Source organism: Erithacus rubecula, assembly GCF_903797595.1.
Source record: "Erithacus rubecula genome assembly, chromosome: 5".
In the NCBI taxonomy this organism is placed as follows: domain Eukaryota; kingdom Metazoa; phylum Chordata; class Aves; order Passeriformes; family Muscicapidae; genus Erithacus; species Erithacus rubecula.
Genome location: NC_136687.1, coordinates 37,029,132 through 37,049,115, shown reverse-complemented (window position 1 = coordinate 37,049,115; position 19,984 = coordinate 37,029,132). Strand labels below are relative to the sequence as shown.

At 40.4% G+C, this 19,984-nt stretch overlaps 1 protein-coding gene across 4 annotated transcripts; it reads right to left on the bottom strand.

Moving 5' to 3' along the window:
• Positions 1 to 1,627: 1,627 nt before the first annotated feature.
• TMEM192 (transmembrane protein 192) lies at positions 1,628 to 19,572 on the bottom strand. Of its 4 annotated transcripts, XM_079307204.1 has the most exons (7): positions 19,551 to 19,572; positions 19,344 to 19,432; positions 15,638 to 15,784; positions 11,428 to 11,692; positions 9,365 to 9,499; positions 5,593 to 5,695; positions 1,628 to 3,238 (listed from the first exon to the last, which is right to left on the bottom strand). In XM_079307204.1, exons 2-7 carry the CDS (start codon positions 19,383 to 19,385, stop codon positions 3,115 to 3,117), a joined length of 816 nt encoding a protein of 271 aa, XP_079163330.1. In that variant the 5' UTR covers positions 19,386 to 19,432; positions 19,551 to 19,572; the 3' UTR covers positions 1,628 to 3,114. The 4 variants fall into 4 exon arrangements, with proteins under 4 accessions (XP_079163330.1, XP_079163331.1, XP_079163329.1 ...); XM_079307205.1 differs by lacking the exon at positions 9,365 to 9,499; XM_079307203.1 differs by lacking the exon at positions 19,551 to 19,572 and having other exon boundaries at positions 19,344 to 19,497.
• Between the last annotated feature and the right edge of the window lie 412 nt (positions 19,573 to 19,984).

The following is a 19,984-nucleotide window of genomic DNA, read 5'->3' as shown; positions in this document are numbered from 1 at the left end:
CCCTGGTGGAGTGAAATACTGAAGAGTTTATACAGAACATCCACTATGATTTATTTGGAAAGACAAAACAGGAATACTCAGTTTTCCCTCGTGTAAGATGTACATTCACAAGAGATCATCACATGTTTTCATGTGTAAAGCATATTTAGCACAGTTCAGCATTTCATCTAAAAATTATTACAAGCCCACACTATGAACATTTCTCAGGCAACCCAATATATTCCACAGGTGGTACAAAATACTTATTTTCTCAGACCTAAAAAACATACATATTGATTTTCTACAGAAATAAAAAACTACTGGGTAAGGACTGAATAATAAAAGAAGAGGATAAAATAATAATACATTATTTTAATTTTTATTTTGAGGTACAGTTATAACACATATTAGGAAGCATTCCTTCACATTTGTTATCTTCTTGTTGCCCCAGCAGCAATCAAGCAGATCTTGCCAAGACCTGCAAATACCGATTCATTTCAGCAGCTGTAGTTACATAAAGGGTATCACTTCATCTGTTCATAGTAAGAGGTTTGTGGGATTTGTGGTTTGCCACACCTCACCAGAGCAGGGCTGTGTTGGTGGTTAGCAAAGCACAGCTTTGCAGCAGAGCACGTGCAAACCCTGTGCTCACAAAACATCACTTTTCTCCCTGTGAAACTTGGACCTAATGCTCCAGTGCTTACTGCATGCACAGCACACCATGGATTTTACTTCAGGCAGTACAATCCAGCCTGTGAGCAGGTGCTGGCACTGCAGGGACAAGCACCCAGGCTGCAGCACTGGGATGGACAGCACTGGCCACCCCAGCACCCAACCCTGCAGCAGCAGAGGTGTCCAATAAGCAGGACACAGCTGGGAAGTATTTCTGCCTCCAAACAAGGCTGGCCTTGGCCCATCTGCTGAAGACAAGGGGTTGGGGATGCCACACACACTAGAAGCAGCAGCTTCTAGTTGACAATTCACTGTAGCTCTACCGTGGCCAGAGGTTCAAGTGCTCAGGGTGAGGAATAAAGACTACCAGCTTCTGCTTGGAGTCCATACAAATGGGACAAGCCTCCACCCTGACCAAAAAAAAACAAAAAACAAAAAACAAACCAGCTTAAAGATACTAAGAAAACAAAATAGAGTTGCAAGCATGATAAAGACAAAACTGGGGCAATGGTTGTTAAATTATCTTTTGTTATCACTGGTGTATTTAGGAAAGGTAACAGTTAAAGGGCAGAAGATGTACATATGTGCACACAGCAAGCCAGACTTGCTTTTCTTTCCAGCTACCATGTTCCACAGAAAGCAACACTCAAGGTTTACCTTGAGCAGTCAGAGAGAAGAGGAAGGTTTGAGTAATGACCCCAAAACAAAGGAAAGCTGTTCTACTACACTATGCAGCTTCCTTCTCAATTTTGGAAAGAAACACAAGTGGCAGAGGAAGTCTGAAGCATGACAGAAAAAAACATTACCCAGAAATGGGACTAAAACTAAACTTAAAGCTTCAAAACAGCTGCACAGCTATCCTTGTTTGGCTAGTTTTAAGTGCCAACAGTGCTGTGACAACTGCAGCATAACAGAAAAATCTGCACAGACTGACTTTTGGAACCAGATGAGCTTGGAAATAACTGAATTCACACTCTTCCTTGGTTGCATTTATTGTGCATGAATTTCACAGTCACATTTTACTGCTTTTCATACAAATGATATAAATTGACGTACGCAATCACATCAAAACCTGAGTTCTAAAAACAAATAACTTTATTTCTTACATGTATACTATAAAATTCTGGCTGCATTTTCAAGAAACAACAGTTAAGGAGAACAGTCTAGTGTTCGATAGCAGCAAAACCTCCAATATTTATTGCTTTCCTTGGAATGAGACAACCCCATATTTGTTGCACACTAAACTATCTAAGTACTTCTCAAGTTGTGCCCTAACACCAAAGTAGGATGAATTAATTTTCCTTTCTTATATTCAACTATAAGACCACTCTTCTTGAGAGTCTTCTTCCCAGTTTTGATTTGTGATTACCTTATCCCCACAGAGGTATTGGCTTCTAAAATAATTATTTGTCTACACTGGTAGACAAAATAGTACCCAGAACAAAACGTTTCTTTCACCAGCCTTAATTCACCATAAATTAAAACCAAGAATTCTTGTTTCTTCAACTTCTAAAACATCTTTCTGTCTTCTGCTGTTTTCCACTTCCCCACATACACCATTTCAGCTTTTGAATCAAAATGTTGACTTTTTTGAAGGGCCAAAATGAACAGCAAGTATGTAAGAGGCAATTTTGACAGCAGCTTTAAAAGCATTCAACAGAAGTTAGTTACCAGATCAATGGAAAAGCTTATGCTCAAGTATTTTTGCTTTGTTAGTTCAGTTGGCAGAGCAGGAGTCTTGTTACTAACACAAACTCCTAGTAACCGGGTAGTCATCAGCCCTGAGGATCTCTCAAGAATTTTAAAAGGATTCTGAACAATATCTTATCATGGCATGGTTTTTGTACCACAAATTTGTATGTGAGATTTACAGTTTTAGGGCATCCACCACTTTTTTATAATCCTAAATTAGATGCCAAATTTCTCCACTTATGTGACCAAGGAGAAAAGGAGACATCTAGAAATCAAGTATCTGTATTGGATAACTGAAGTACACCACCTCTATAACTGGAAATAAAGGGAATCAGTGACAGAACACATCTAGTCTCAGCTTCAGCAATAGGAACTGCATATACATCCCTTGGAAAGTCAGATTTTGCTAGAGAACAAATTTGTATTCCAGAAATATAAAATACTTTGGTAGCCTAAAGCTTAAAGGTTACACAGCAGTACAAAGTAATAGAAACAACTGGGCAAAGTTAAACCATTAACTCAGGTCCAACTTTAACTTAGGAGGAATTAAAAATCCTTGAAGCTGCAGAACTTTTTTCCAGAACTGATGATTTGAAGAGAGCCAGAGTGTCCAGTTGTAATAGGTTTACAGTGTATGCAGAGCTTATCCTTCCAACTTAACTTCTATTTCAAAACATGAAAGATGATTGAAGAGTCACATCTGTACAAATCAGTCTGGATATTACATTACTTCATGTTCCCTTCCAGAGCTCCAGAGTTTTCCAAATGCTGTTAAGTTTTGATTTGCTGAGATGTTAACGCCAACAGTCTCTTGCTGAGCAGTGCATTGTGTCGCTGAAGATACTCTATTACATCTCCTTGCTTCTCAACTATCTCTTCTAAACTGGAATTTTCCCTTGAAGTAACAAAAGTAAATATGAGATCCAGTAAATGACAGTAGCCTTCTAATATGTGAAATGTCAGAGCTAATTAACACATATTTAAACAGTTATTTCCTTTAGTTTCACTTTTGCTGGGATCAACTAATTGTTGATGGAAGAAGCAATCTACAACACCTGTATGTCTAACTTCATTTTGCATGCGAAGGTAGGAAGAGAAAATTTGGCTGAACTTCATGCCATGTATACAGAACTGAGCTACATATTTCCTGCTAGACAGTTAAGAGTGAGGACCTTACTGTTTAAGAAACCAAGACAGACAACATGCTGGAATTGTAGTAAGAGCCATGGAACCTTTCCCACACACATTAGGAAGCTTGTTTTGAGCAGGCATAATATCGGTGTTCAGCTGTGGGAGATCATAAGCTGTTTAAGACAAATCTCTTGATAAACCTGTAGTAGCATACATTATATGCTACTATAAACAGCAATATCTGTCAGCAACATCAGTACCAAAGTGTTGTGCTATTTCAGATCTACAGTCTCATGTACAACTACCCTTTCTCCCATAAAACATATCCAGCTTTCAGATATCTCTCATTTTAACTCCAATACTAACACTGCAACATTTAAACAATGCTCACTTAATTGAGGAAAAAAAAAAGTACAGAATTTTGTCAAATCTAATTAGGAATTTTTAAGGTACAGCAAGATGAAGTGCCAATGCTCAAGAGTGTAGTGTACTTACATATTATTTTCTATATGTAAGTCTTTCTCCTCATGTAATTATTTCTCCTCAGCTGATTTGGGAATCTGCTCTCTTAGTACACTTGTGAGCATCTCAGTTCTGAGAAAGTTGTTCCTCAGTCTTACAGCATTTTGTAGAGGAACACTTCCTATTTCATAGTTCTTAGAAAGTCCTGAGAAGGACATTGAGTGGAAAAAAAGCTTAGCTCCAATTAAAAACCTACTGTAGCTAAACTGGGGAAAATAAAGAACACAAGTTTTGTAAACAGAAAACTTGCAACCTTAACCAGTAACCTGCACTACCAACTTAAGGCTCCTGATCACTACCTTAGGTTGCAGAGGTCATGATGTTCAAAAACCATTCTTATAACAAGGTCAACTGAAGGGCTGACAGGATTCACTTTTCAATAGACCTTAACTCCCAAGGGAAAGAGAGTCAGAGTTGTATAGAGCTAAATTAAAATAACGATTTTGCAATCAGTTCTCACAGGAAGTTTGCACTCTTTAATCAAAAATAAGCAGAGTCTTTTCCTCAGCTGGTCATTGTTGCAGACACATTCCCTGGGCATTTGAGAATTTCTCAGGGGAGAAGATGAACGAGAAAAAAAATGAGGTTCACCATGCAATCATCATGGTTTTTATATCAAAATGGAAGTCAGACACAGTATCAAAATTCAAGACAACTCTAAATCCTTCCTGTATCCTGGACATCTACTTCCAAGTTTTATAAAAGCACGTGCATGTTGCATTTGTGATACCAGGGGAAGTCCCAAAGTATTAGTCATCTCTCATTAGTCAACCTTTGCTGAAGGCAGCACATATAGGAGCAAGTCACAGTATATTAGAAAATCTCTAATTCAATTCTTACACAGAAATCCATGTTACTTGCAATTACTAGTTTTTATTAAGTCATATCAAACTGTTTTCAGCAACTGGACAATGTTTGAGCAGTTGGCAAGTACACAAAAAACAAACGAAAAATAAGTCTTAGTGCATGTGAAAGTTTCAGTTACTGTTGGACAGCTTCAACCCTCACTGAGACATTACTTACCCCTCAAGTGCCCTCCACACCTTAAAAGTTCCTTCCCAAACTTGAAACACATTCCAAATCCATTGCTAGAATCTCATGTCCAACTGCTGGTACAGAACAGAGCTACTAAGTTTTCTTCTTTGTCTATCAACACCCATAATATATTTCCTTCCCTGAAAAAAACTGTCTGAAACAGCTAGGCTTCTGTAGGCCTACTTTAAATAACAGTGTAAGACAAAAGTTTTGCTCAAACCCAATATAAAATTAATTAAACTAGATTAAACACGGTTATTTTTATTGAAGATTCATGTAACCAGCCATAAATGGTCAAATCATCTCCATCCTTATGTCTGAGGATTTCTGTATTATAGTAAATTGTCATTTACTATGGAGAAAGTACAAGACTGCTGCATCTCATCTGTGCATCTAAAATGGGAGGCTTATGCATAGTTCCTTCAGAGCTGTTATTCCCACCTCTGGTTTAGCTGACAGGTTTGAGATCGCATGGAAGTCTCCAGGAAATAGCACAGTTTCATTTGTGTTACCTATACACCATGGTTTAAACATGGAAAAAAATGAATGCAGAATTCTTACCTGAATCCAACTTCTGAGGTAATGTGAGTAGGGTAGGCATACATCTTTTCTTCTTCAATTATATCAGGTCTTGGTTTGGCACGATTGAAGTTGCTTATTTTCACTACAAGAAATTTATAAATTAGTTGAAAAATGGAAAAAAAAAAAGTTTTAATACCAGAGTCCAAGTTATAAAAAAACTGTAACAGATGATCCTAAGATTACCTTAGGATAGAAGATGGAAAAGACAATAAAGGAATCTGAGAAATGGAAAAACAAAAGCAGAATCTACTTCTACTCATTCCTGTAATTGCTTTGATTATAAGTCAGTGATAATTTAGCAAGTTGATTTATTTGCTGGTTCGCTTTTTCTATTCCCCTCAATCCTGCTGTTTAAAAGACCTGAATCAGGAAGCTTGAACATACTGCAAAGTTTAGTATCTGCAAATTTTAATCTGCCACCTAAGTGGGTGAAACCTTAGTTGCCTTTTACAGAGTACCAAGATTCAGTCTGCAAGTTCAGGCAAAACTAAGCAATGTGACATAAAAAAATTTTAAGAAGTTTTGTACTGGTAGCTGGTTCAGAACTTCTAGCTTAAGCTCTTCAATAAATACTAGTTTAACTAGACTTGTTTGCTTGCTCAGACTAGGGCAGACTTGCTACAGAAAGCCACTGTGAACCAAGCAGTCTTGGCTATCAAACCCAGAAGTCATTCCTGGGCACCTGTGAATAAAGTTTTAAGGCTAAATTTAACAGACATAAAATGGGGATGGGTGGGAAAAGTTGTAGGCACCCTCTGCATTATTTCGAAAAGGAAGCTGAAAATATTTAAAGCCATTCAATTTCAGATCCTGATTCAGAGAAAATATCAAAATATCCAGAGTATGCATTCTGGACTCTGCAGTTAAGGCTGCTTGTGAAACAATACATCTAATGCCACAAAAAACATTACAGTGCAGCTCTGTGAGAAATCCACACTACTGCAGAGAGGGAGTGTCCTTACACATAAGTACTATGATGGGGTTTATTACAGGCCATCCTGCTAAAACAATGCCAAGACCCTCCAGAGGTTAACAAGAGTAAGGCTCAAAGGTTAGTTATTTCTATGATGGTATTTCTCTACAAATAAAACCACAAAGGAATGGATGTGGAATTCTCAACATACGTTGTTTGTGGGAATGTAGATCTTTTATTCAAGTGATATTAGAAGTACGTGAGAAAGTAATTAAATACATATATTTAGTAAATCTTTTAAAGCTTTACTCCCAATTCTAGCAGTAAAAAACTTAGAATAGTAAGCTGACATTTAGAGCTGTCTGTATCATACTTCATTCCATGCACTTTTACCTCATTTGAAGGATTTATATATGTCAAGTCTATTATAGGTCAATCACAGCAATTCCTTGCAGATTTCTGAATCTCTGCCTCTGCATCCTACAGCTGTATACACACACTGCTGCATGGAGATAATTTTAAGGAAGGCAGTAGTCCTTCACAGGACATTGTCTATCATACAATCCATAAACAGCTCCAACAAGCAAGAGGAAGCATTTAAAATTACAATCAGATATTCCTGATTTTGAGACAGAATTATTTTACAGAAAATAAGTCAGGTACATAAACTTTCTACAGATAAGCATTTATGTCTCATTCTAATAGTTAAATAATTATTTCACTGTGAAGAAACAATATGTGAATTGGTGCTGCCTTCTCTCCAATACAGGAATGACATGCTAATACAAAAAAGGGTGGACCAGCAGTTTTTAGTGAAAATTTACCTTTGTCTCCCCATTGTTGCTGAGATGATACTATCTTAGCAGTGTGCCGCTAAGTGTTTACCTTGAAGAAGGGAATTCTAAATTCTAAAACTCAGCAGAAGGCTGCCCTTAAAACTAACCTATTGAAAAAGCTTCATGGTTCCACTCACCCACATACTCTTCTGTGTCTGAGAGAAAAAACCCATCTGAATGTTATTATTACTACAGATTCTCAAGGTATTTTCAAAATTGGCTAAATACATTTTGCTTACCTCAGTACAGCCTTAATTTGATATTAAAATGTTGAAAAACCTTAAAACCCACCACTACAGGTAAGACAGACATGCAAACAGTCTCTCAGCTTACCTCAACAAGCATTGGGATTAAAACAAAGAAAACAAATTACACTACCCACTGGAAAAAGCAGCTTAGGGTGACTGGAAGTCTTCCTCATCTTGCAGCAGGTGTAAAGTCACATAAAAACTAAAACCTTTTTTTGTACACTTTAGAGAAAGAATTTTTGATTTGGGGCTGCTCAGAAGACAAGGTAGCTTGGTAGAACACATTGCCTTACTCCTTCCTAGCAATGTAACTCTTCCTCTTCCCAGGGGATTCACTGGACCCTTCCTCAAGCCACTTTGAGCTGGAAAGCAGAACACGGCACTCTACAATTTCCTTGTGTACATTGGTTAATGAATTTGAAGGTCACAGGAACCAGCATAGTTCAAGTCAGGAAACAATACCCTTTTGGTGACAAATAAGCAGAAAAATAGTTTGAGAGTTCTTACAGAAGTACTGGCTCAGACCTTACTACTATGCCAGTCATCTTTCTTGCACTTAATCTTTTTGGTCAAGGTAAGCATCAAACTATGTAGCTTTCTGAGCTCCAGCAGGCCTGAGGGCTAGAAATAGCATTTCCTCTGGAATTCCTGACATTCTATTAAAGTTTTACAATTTATCTCTAATTTCCCTGAGTTTCCTAGGAAAGTAAGTATGCGTATGCAAAGAAGGGATGATCTCTAGCATTCCTGGAATACTTTTCTAGGACTGCCATGATTGCATTCCCTCATTCACTGCCTTTTTTCTTCCAGGGGACAGTCAGTCTACTTGAGCCATGCTGGGCCTTTGAGGGGAAAGCCTGACAAGCCTGCAGCATTCAGGCTTCTGCACACTTGTAAGACAAACACATAGTTTAGGGCTTGGACCTTATTTCTTGTTGCATTTTTGATGCTGTTGCAGGTGAGTAAAGAATAGGTTTTATTTCCTAGATGAACTAGCTACTTGGCAGTATTTCTCTGTGTGCCATTGCATTACTATGAGCACTCCAAAGTTTTCTTTTAAGCATTTATCAACATTTTAGACAGTTTTGCAAAGTTGCAAGTCTTCAAAAGTTACATCGAACCTAAAGCAGACAACCTTGAAAACCAATAGTGATAGTACAAAGCAAAGCCTCAGAGTTTTATAAAGAACTACAGTGTTTTGATATGATCACAGCTTCCAAAACCATGGATGTTTTAAATATTCATTAGAAGGAATATTCCATTTTAGTGTCCAAGTGAAACTGAAGTCTTTGGGGTAGGACCAGGGAAAGAGGAAGAGGCTGGATAAGGCACTATCAGGTATGCAAACCCCACATGTAAATCCCAGAGGCAGTTCTGACTAAGCCAGCCAGCTCCTACTGCTTCACAGCTTGTGGTGCATGCATTTGAGAAACACTGATAAACAGACAAACCTGTTCACAACGCTTTTTGAAACAATTAGGCATTTATTGCCACTTCACTGGATTAACAGCTTTGAGATAACATGGAGCTTTCATTTAGCAGCCCTTGGAAGCAAATCAAGCCTTTCCCAATTTGTTTTTTATTTGCCTTAGCTCTCCTTCTACAAGCACAGAATCATTTTGTATTTATATTTGTATTTAATGGTAGTTAAACGCCTTGGGGTACCTCAAGTGAACTCCTGTGAGGGCAAACAAAACAGTTGAGTACCAGCTATAATGAATGTCACACAAGAAGGCAAAGCCTGCCTCTCTCACCTGTGTAAATCACTAGGCATGTCAGGGAACTGATCATCTCCAGACTCAGGACTCCCAGGATAAGATACAGGTACACTTTGCTGTGATCAGGAAAGGAATGCTGCACTGACAGAATCAAGAGCAGGGCTGTATTACCTAGAAAACAAATGTTATATTTTACAGATTTACTAATTTTATTAGCTACTTAAAATAAATTAATACTTTCTCATCCCCAGTATCTGCATTAGGCTGCAACACTTCAGTAATGCTTTTCCATTTCATATCATGCTTCCCCTACAGCTAATTTCCTTAATGTGCAAGCTTATACCTGCTGGTTTCATTTCAGCATATGCCTGTAATGGTAGACAGTTATGAGTTTCCTTATAGATTCTTAAGACTTAAAAAACAAGAGTGAAAGAAACACACCAGAAATACCTAAAATAGCTACGTGAGCTTAAACAGTTTGTGGCTTTGTTGATGCTATCCATCTTAGCCATCTTTCAATTCCTAAGAGATCACATAAGTCATCTGAAAATGAGGTGGTATTTTCCTTCAAGTAGTGGATTTAAAATATATTAAATATATTAAAATGAGGCTAACAAAGCAAAAAAAACCTAAACACTGTCTTTTCAAAGCCTACTTGCATAGGCTTCCACTTGCCCAGCTATTATCTTAGTACTTGAACATTATTAAAAGTTTAATTGAAATTAGTACAACTAGTCAAGGAGAAAAAATACTGAGTTACAGGCCTAAAAATCTTTCCTGATACCAAGTATGAAGTGGTCCTTCCTGCAAAAATGTTATAACCAGTGTCTGGATAGAGAACTAAAAAAAAAGACCATTAACGCAGCTAGGGAACTGTGCAGTTCTCTTTCCTACTGTGTCAGTCAAGTGAAGGAAGTGGCATCAGCACTCATTACCATGGCAGGAAGCTTGCAGAAATGGAAGAACTACCTTCTGAACAGCAGATGATCAAAATTCTACAGAACACACCTGATTGCATCTGAACACTCACAAATGCCCAGGGTTTGTCTAGTAGGGGAGAAGTGAGCTCTATCCAAGACTGAAGACAGGGCAAAGTATTGCTGATTACACTGTAACAGGCAGAAATAATCCTTTTACATCATTTAGCCTCCCGTAGCCTGCTTTTGTCACTGCACTCCAAACACTCCTACATCTTCAGAGCTCTATCTAGTGGCCAGAGCCTGAAGTGTTGCACATTTATCAAAAAGAGCTGACTAGCTCTTTTAGGGACTGAGTGGAAAGAAAGCTAGGTTTTTATATAGAACAGGAACATTTCACTTATTCTGGTGAAAAAAAAGATCTACTCCAGGAGGAAGGCAAGATTATAAGAGGCAAAAATACTATAAAAGCCATTGGTCTGCGCTTTTCCACTGCTATTTGTGTGGAAAATCCCCTTAAATTAGATGGGATTTCAGTTTAAAGTGATCTGTAGAAAAGCTTCACCAGTTAATTGCACCAACACTTCACAGCTAAACTGTAAGGCCAGAGATACAACTTAAAAATACAGTTAAATCACTCCTATACACTACCTTTTGCCCACAGGAAGTAGAAAAGGGCAGTCAGATATAGAGCTGCATGCTACAAATCCTCAATGAGGTCAGAAAATTGATTACTTCACTGAATTCAGACAGCTATTGAGCAACAAGAAATTAATCTATTCCTATGTGGATTGCAGAGCTTGAAAAGAGAAGAGCAGCACGCTTCCTGGAAGGACTAGCAATCTTACCACACATCCAACCAGACAAATGAATATGCAAATCAAGATCACTAGCAGTCAAACACAGACTTTGCTGACTTAATACTTCATGGCTGAAGACTAAATGTTTTACTCAAGTACAGTCATGAGCATTTTTGCACTACAAACAATTCCTTACAATCTGCACCTGGCAGACCAGAAAGAACTGTACAGACTTCTGACTGAAGTATAATTTGTAAGGACTCATAGGCAGGTTTGTAAAAGTTTGTAATTTATAATACACAATTATAGATAAACTGATCATTCTTTTATTGTGTCACAGTTTAAAGCTTTAGATGGAAAAAAATCCCCAAGTTCACTTCACCTGTGGCATGTATGAGCAGTGGAAGCCTTTTCAGATGCCTTGTTGATCGATATATGGAGAAGTAACCTCCTCTTCTGACTCTGCTGTGGTGGTACTGGACATATCGTTCAAAAAAGATATGCAGAACCCACAGGATTACTTTTGCAATTATTATGACAGTTTGTACTTTAAGTGGGTGAGTGTAGTTTCCAGGGCACTTATCTTGGTTTGGATTGGGGTAAGAACAAAACATAGCTGCTAAAAATGCCAGAACAACAAAAGCAACCTGGAAGAGAAAGGAAGGGAGAAAAATCTTTGAAGTCAATATTCACAAAACACAAAACCAGGATTATGTAGTTAATTCATTACGCATTACTTACTGAATTGATTTTATTAGAGCTGAAGTAACATATAAAACATTAGAAACTTGCTACAACTACCACCTGTCACTCTAGAAACACAAAGATGACCGAAATTGCTTAGTAGCAAGATTGATTTCCAGGAAAGCAACCAGCCACCTAGCAGAACAGAGCTAATAATTGTCACCATTCCCAGAATTTCTACTAAATCAATTTCACCATTCCTCGAGTCTTCATAGAGAATTTATTTCATTTCTGGACTCTCCTTACTATGCTTTTTTACTTTAAGGAAAACTTGATTTATGCTCCTATAAAAGAGAAATCACATCTTTTAGACTCATTCAATTCCACTTAATGCTGCTCTGTGGGATAGGCTCTTATCTTATTGGTACAGTCTATGTTCCCTTAAATTGACATTTCCTAAGTGAAAATCAACACTTTCCTACAGCCACTGAAGATCATCTCCAGGCTGACATTAGAAAAGTGAATCATCATAGTAACTTAAAGTGAATTATTAACACTGGGTAGGCATCTTTGCCAATTGGTAATCATTTTTTAGTATATTTACCATGAGATTTTTCCTTTTTACTATGTCAGAAAAAACATACAGATTGTCAGTTAGATTGCATGTATAGTCAGATTGTATATATACTTATCCTTTCAGACTACTGCCTACTTCTAGACACTTCTTCAATTTTTTTCTCTATCAACAGTGACCAATCTTGTGGCCAACTAGAAAGCAAGGCTGTGGATGCATATTACCTGTAGCATATTTATAATATACAGGGTTTTCAATATTTATAGAGTTTTGTTAGAGAAAATATTTTCTCTATTGTGTTCATTCGGTGAACAAGAACGATATTATACTTTCTCATCCTGGTTCATTCTATAGAACAGGAATATTTTAAAAACAGAACTGTAAAGAAAAGCAACTCCCACCAATACAGAAATAAATGGAAAGCTACTAATAGACAGAACATAAAAAAAATAAAAATCAGTTTGCCTCAAGTCTACAAATGAGTTCTAATACATTTAGCTCAAAAAAGGTGTCAGATGTTCTGCATGTCATAACTGATAGAAACAGCACATCAGAACTGAACATAGGGGACAGTACCCAATTTTCATTTGCTGCCTTTGTTTCTATACTTAGTTTTATGAGTATTTAAGATCCCATCACCCCCTTTCCACCCTCTTGAACTTATATTTCCTATTTTTTACTTTCGCAAGCAGCACACTTCATAGACATTAACTTTTCAGAACCACTTGATTACTTTTGAGACAAACTGCCCTTAGCTTACTCTGGTTGTGACCAGAGTTAGGTAACTGGTGAGGGAGCAAGAAAGGGGAATAACGTTCATACAATTGTGAATACCTAAAAAAGACATTACAGATAACAGATGGCATAAAGCTGAAGGAAAGAAACACAAACTAAATTAGGAGTATACCCCACATCATCCATAAAAGCTATTACTTCAAATACAAATTACATATCATATTATCTTGAGATAGATTAAATTGCTAGATTAAGCAGTTAATAAGAGGAAGGTTTATCATTCATTTAATCTATTATTTTACCACCTCCTTTTCTTACAAAACTAAGAATAATTCAGGTATTTTATTTGACCTGTTTAGTGCTTAGTTTGCATTTTACAATAGTGATACAATTAGTTCTACTCCTTCCAAGTGTTAGGAATGCAGAAATGGCTATATTAAACTGATGCAAGAAGGAATGACCTAGCATTGCATCTCTATTAAACTACACCAGCAGTGTATACAAGAGGAAACAGGAAGCTGGCATTTAGAGTGGTATTTATTAAATATGTTTTGCTTGCATTGTTGGGTAGTACAACAATAAGTGTTTCACCCCCCACATATTTTTACATACAAAGAGTTATTCTTATAAAGAGTAGTACTTCAGTTCAATTTTGTGTATGTGCACACAGAGGGAATTAAGGAAAGACAGGATTAATATGAAAAAATTACTTCTAGCCTGTACTCTTCACATTGCTCTCCAACCTCCTGATGGGAGGCCTTCAGAAAAGTAAGGCTTGGCAAAAGAAAAGGCACTCAAAAACCTAGTCCCACCACAGTCCAGCATATCCTACACAGTTTCCAGAATTGTATGTAACTAGGTAGCTGCACCACAGCAGCTATTTTGCTACCTAACTCCATTTCTTGGCACAGGAAGGTGGAGAAGAAATACTCCAAGTTACACACAAATTGCTTTAGAGATACATTACAGCTTTACTGCATAATACTATGATGGCTTAACTTCTCCAGGACATTTACCCCTTTGGCAGGCTGTGCATCAGAAGCTAACCTGGCCTCTCTCCACATTCCACAAGTTAATGTACGTTTGCAGAAGCACAGGGGAAGGAAATCCACTAAGTTTGTTTTCCCCATCCATCTGCTCAGTGAGAGAGACAGTGCCACTCAAGGTAGCAATTATAATGCTGTTTTGCCAACCAAAAAGGAAACTTCTCCATTTTGCTCCAAGGACCAACTGGTCACTGAAGCAGGTTTAGAAATAGCAATGAGACTTAACCTGTGAAAATGTCGTGTTGACAGATGCCACAGAAGTTTTCCCATTTCACTTATCCACACTTTTCTCCATTAGCAAGAGAGAGGAAAAGGTGGAAGGAGAATAGGCAGCAGTTTCCTAGGATCTGGGTGACTGACATTTAGCTGCATCAGTTATGGTAGAAGATAGCAAAGCCCCAAGGCTTGGCAGAAAAAGTCACTGCTCTATTACCCATAGCACACTTCAAGTGCCTTCTATAAGGGAATGGCATAGTTCTTCTGGTAGGGGAAGAGAATAAGGCTGGACACACAGTTTCCATTGGGAATTTTGGCAGTCTACTCAGCAGAGGTCTTTCTTGACAGCCAGAGAGGCATTTCTTGATGCTACTACAAGGCCCACAAAGCACCTACTCCTAAAATTAGAGGGCTAAAGCACACTTAACAACTTTATGCAGTTGCCCAAAGAGAAACCTTAGAGGTTGGTGTGTGCTTTTAAAGTCCTGGCAGAGAGCATGTTTTCAGGAGCACTGGGCACTGTATTTTTTGTTTGAGATCAAATGAAGTTCTAAAACAGCTCATGCCACTGGTACTATAGAATCATAGAATCTAGATCGGAAAAGACCCTTAGGATGACCAAGTCCCCCCTTTACTTAACACTACCACACCCACCACATGACATGAAAGTGCCATTTCAGACATCTTAGGCTCGGAGCTCTTCAGCCTTCCTTCTTCATATCTGGTTGCCACATACTCACAAGCAACAACGAGCTTATTCAGCTTATCAAGGAAAAACTCGTAACTAGGCAGGACTCTCTCTGCTTCTGTCTACCAGCCCCCATAAATGCCTAGATACTGTTCTGTATTTGTGCTGTTTGCTCTTAGCCTCCAGAAATGAGAGCAGGAACATTTGGATTAATTTCTCTTTATCTACTACCATGCAACAGCCCCATAGCACATCCAGCTTTACTTGTTTAGTTACCTTCTATCTGCAATCAGAAAGCATGGCATCAAAATTATCTCAGCCCTCTATAACTAGTACAGAACTTCTATGGCAATAATATTATTTTTAAGGTACATGTCCAACAGCATAGAAGAACTACTACTTAAAATGCTCTTCCTCCTAAAAAGATGCATCACAGCACCAACAACCAGAATGAGAAAGCAGCCAGTATCTGATAGCATATACCCTACCAAAATGTACTGGCAAAGGGCACCTCACTGGTTCGGAACAGCAGCCAGTGCATGCAATTCACTATCATATCACAGAATTCTGTCACATGAACAGTGGATTCTGAAGGATTCAGAGGAAAGATAGCAAGTTTTCTTAGGGAAATTATGCTTCTTAAACTTACATGTATTAGCAACAGGAAATTGGCAAGGAGAACTGCTGGGATAGCATGAAATCTTGGCCTCAGCTGGGAATGCAATGTATGAGAAGAAATGAGTGGTGCATCCAGCAGAGGATCATCTTCCAAACTCTGTGTTATTTCCAAGGAACCCTGGAACAGAAGAAGAGGTCATACAATAGCAGCAGGTAAGCTCTAAAAGTAAAGTAGAAAAGTTTAGGACTTTTCTGTTATCAAATCAAGCCTCAACGGGGGATGTCCTGGTGTGACTTTATGATACTTGTATCCCCAATCTTCTGTTCTGTGTTGGATATTGAGTTCTGCAGCTTTAACACTGGTTCCAGGAGTGAAGGGAGAAAGAAGAGGTGCAGAGTTTATTATCAGAGAATGCCCTTGCTCCCCCACCTTTTACACAGAAAAGACACTGTGTTGTCTGCAGTGGATAGCAGAAGAGAGCTCTCCTTTGCTTTTGGTTAGTTTTTGGCTAGCTGAGACAGAGAAGCTCTCTGGACTGTGTTGTTTTGTGGTTGTTTTTTTTTCTTTTTCTTGAAATTGTTTAAACCTGCTCTGGACTGAAAACCCAGAAGAATACCAGGAGCTTGCACCAGTGGCCCACCAGGCCTGGCCTGGGCCATGGCATTCCCAGCACTGGAGGGACTGAGAACAGCCTGAGTGAGCCAAGCTGCAACCCACAGAAGGGACTCTTCTGAATTTGTCATCTCTTTGGAGCGACAAGAGGTTTTGCTGTATAGTATTGTTCATTTCTGTACTGGGAAGTGCTTTGCTTGTTAAATAAACAGGGCTTTTTTCCAATTCTCTCCAAAGAAATATTTTCCTGAACCAGCTGGGGGAGGGACCGCTTGAATCTGTTTCCTAAAGAGACCTCATTCAGAGGGTTTTCTCCCAAATTTCCCCTAAAGCAGGACAGGGGAAAAATCCCACTAGGTTAATATCTTGAGCAAGCTCTTAAACTATAGGTAAACTTTCATCACATCTTTATGTCAGAACTCACCCCCTAAGGAATCCAACACTCATCTACTTCCTTGAATCACACTAAGCCTTCAGGAACTTAAAATGTATTACAGTATCTGAGCTTCAACCCTGAGAGATGCCAGAAGCATCTCACAGAAGCCTGTATTTACAAGGAAAAGCACCAAAGTCTCTCACATGCTTTATACAGGTGCTGCAAAACTCTTTGTTGTTATTCTTACTTTTGTCCAACTACTGTTGGAGGCAACAACAAAGCTGCAGTGCAACAGTAACAGTTCTGAGTATTCAGCTTCTCATACTACTGACATGTCAAAACATCTGCAGCAGTAACTAGAGCTGAACTCGGGCAGGAAAGAAGCAGCAGTTCAGAGGGAAGAAGATGCTACCAAGTCTGAACAACACATTCTCTCCCTACACTAGAGAGAAAGCAGCCTGCCCTCTTGTCATGCTGGAGCCAAGTATTAGGTCTTTGACTTCACATTCAGCTCAAATGTAGTGTCTTTTACTAAGTAGGAGGCAAAACTAAGTATGGATGAAGGGAAAAGCCTCGGACAAGGAACTTGCCCACAGCTGTGCATCCCTGCTCCTTTGAGGCCAAGACAAGGTCATTCAATACACATAACTCAATACACATACACAGGCACTGTGATGGTGAAAACTGCTAATTTCTCTCTTAGCATCCTGTTACATCCCTTGCCTCAGAAGATAAAGCAGCTCAAGATTTCCACTCATGTTTTGACTGCTCTTCTCCTTCGTGATACCAACCACAGCTCAGAACAAGAAGACAAAAGCAGAGCCCATCCCACTCCAAACTTCTAACGATTCAGTCATGCCAGGGTTCACCAGGCTATTAACTGTTTTACAAACTGAAGACTTCTCTGCCATGAGGGAAATCAGCATTAGACCGAAGACAAATGAGGCATGCTATTCTAGATACTAGCACAGGAAGAGAGGGATTAGACCCAAATCTATACTTCAGGCCAATGAGTACAAGGTAGATTGTCTCCCCAGTGTCACTTCACCTGCAGACAACTGCCTACAGTGAAGGAAATAGCCATCAAGGGTTATTTCAGTCAATGATCAGTTTTATTTTAGAACCATGTACACTACACTTGCCCTATCACAGAAGGTCTGTGAACAGACCACCTCAGCTACTTGATATATATTAATATATATATGCATAGTATATATTATATATTTTATATTATATATATTTTAATTAACCCAGTCTTTGACTGTAAATGACCATTACTGAAATAACTGCCTGGTAAGATTACCTTTCACGCTACACCTAAATGTTTACAAATGACACTCCTCCTATGTCACTGATATAAAATTCAGAACCTTGAGAGCAAAGATGGCCTCTCTCCCTTGTTTGCCTGTTTTCATGGGCCAGGTGTAATTTTAAGCTCTGAAAGCAAGGACCAACACTCTAGCAGCCAAGGCATCTCACCTTATTCTTTAGCTTACACATCAGTAAAACATTCATTACTGTGAGGGTGAAGATACACTGGAACAGGTTGCCCAGTGAAGCTACAGATGTCCCATTCCTGGAAGTGTTCAAGGCCAGGCTGGCTGGGGTTTTGAGCAAGCCAGTCTAGTGGAAAGTGTTCCTGCCCATGGCAGGGAGGTATTAGGAATAGATCTTTAAAAAACTTTCAACCCAAACCATTCCATGATCACAGAATCAATAACGGTTTAACAGCTCACATCTCCCACAAGCACAACAATTCTCCTTAGGAAAATCTCCTTCGTCTCATGGGAACAAACGAGTCACCATTTCTGCAATACCATGAGGGGTCAGGGCACTCCTTCACAAAGCTTTATCAGAGCTTTGACCATGCTACTTTCTCACAAGACTGGCTACAGTCCATCTTTGCATCCTAAAATACAACTAGCATTAGGAAGCACTAGATGACATAATCTCCTCAGATAGATTTCATTACAGACAACATGGAGAGGACGGGAATTAAAACATGGGACATGGTGATCCCATGCAATCAATCGGACATAAGGAAAATCCAGTAAGTGCTCCAACTGGAGCAAACACTAGTTTAATTTCATTGAGATGAGCCACAACCACAGCTGTCAAAAGCCCAAATGCCTTAAATCCAGCCTTGTTTGGCACTGCTGCTGAGCACAGGTTAAAGCTTCAGCCTCTTGGCTCCCTGATCCATTTCCAGCATGTGACCGCAGGCACAGCAGCCCAGCGCTAGGAGGAGGAGGAGGAGGAGGGCAAGCACGAACAAGCCATCGCCAGCAAGCCTCGCCCCCGCAGGCTTCCAGCCGGGGCGGGGAGAAACATTCAAACAAACACAAAAACGCCGCGGTCATGCCAGCGAACAGCACGCAATACAGAGATGGCACAGACAGGGAAAATAGCCCCGAAAAAACTGAAGGAACCACACGAGCAGCCCCGATTAGAGGCTAATAATCTCGATTAAAAACAAGCCCAGGCCCAAATGCCTCGGAGATATTTCAAGCCCGGCTGGGGAAGGGCAGCGCGGGGCCGCGGCGGCCTCCTCGCTGCGGAGAGGGCCATCGGGGAGGCGCTGCGGCCGGCGGGTCCCCCCGGAAGAGGCAGATAAAACCTCGGGCGCCCGGGACGGAAAAACAGACGGGAAGAGGCGGAAGGAAGAGACGGAACACGAGGCACTCGCCCGGCGGCGCCCGCCCTCAGCGGCAGCCCGGCCGCGGCCCCGCTCCCGCCCGCCGCGCTCACGTTGTCCAGGTCCTGCCGCTGCCTCCCCGCCGTCAGCGCCATCGCCGCCTCCCGCCACAGCCGCCCCGGCGGCGTTTAATGGGTGCCCCCGGCGCGGCCCCGCCGCCACGGGCTGGCCACGGGCAGCGCCGCCGCCCCGCTCCGCTCCGCCCCACCGGCAGCGCCCCCGGCCGCCATTGGGCCCGCGCCGCGCCAGCGCCGCCCTGGGGCGCGGCCCTGCCGGCGAGGGGCCGGGGCCGGGGCCGGGGCTGAGCCCGAGCCCGGGGCTGAGGCCGGGCCGGGGCCCGAGCCCCGCGTCCCGCCGGGCCATGCTCGGTGCAGGTCTCTGGGCATCCCGCCACTGAATTCAAAGCCGAGACCACTTAGAGCCGGCTGGTGGCTCGGGAGGCAGCGCTGCCAGGGGAAAGTACCCCAGCAGCAGGTTAGCCAAGGTGCGGGGTAAAGGCAGCCAGTGTTGGTGTCAGCTTGCATGCAGACTAATCTCTGACCTCCAATTGGTCTTGCAGGAACTTATTTAGGAAAGGGTGGAGTCTAGGGAACCAGTTGCTGTTTCCAGTGGTTCTGGTCGCCCCTTCAGATCACGAAAAGTTTTAGCATTTATGAAGCACTTTATACATTTCCCAAGATATTTCTGGCCCTGT

Coding starts and splice junctions, on each gene's coding strand:
- TMEM192 (XM_079307204.1), bottom strand. CDS start 19,385: ATGGCGCTGACGGCGGGGAGGCAGCGGCAGGACCTGGACAAC. Junction 15,785..19,343: donor AGCGGCAGGACCTGGACAAC/GTGAGCGCGGCG, acceptor CTTCTGTTCCAG/GGTTCCTTGGAAATAACACA. Junction 9,500..11,427: donor ACTGCTCATACATGCCACAG/GTGAAGTGAACT, acceptor TTTGTTTTCTAG/GTAATACAGCCCTGCTCTTG.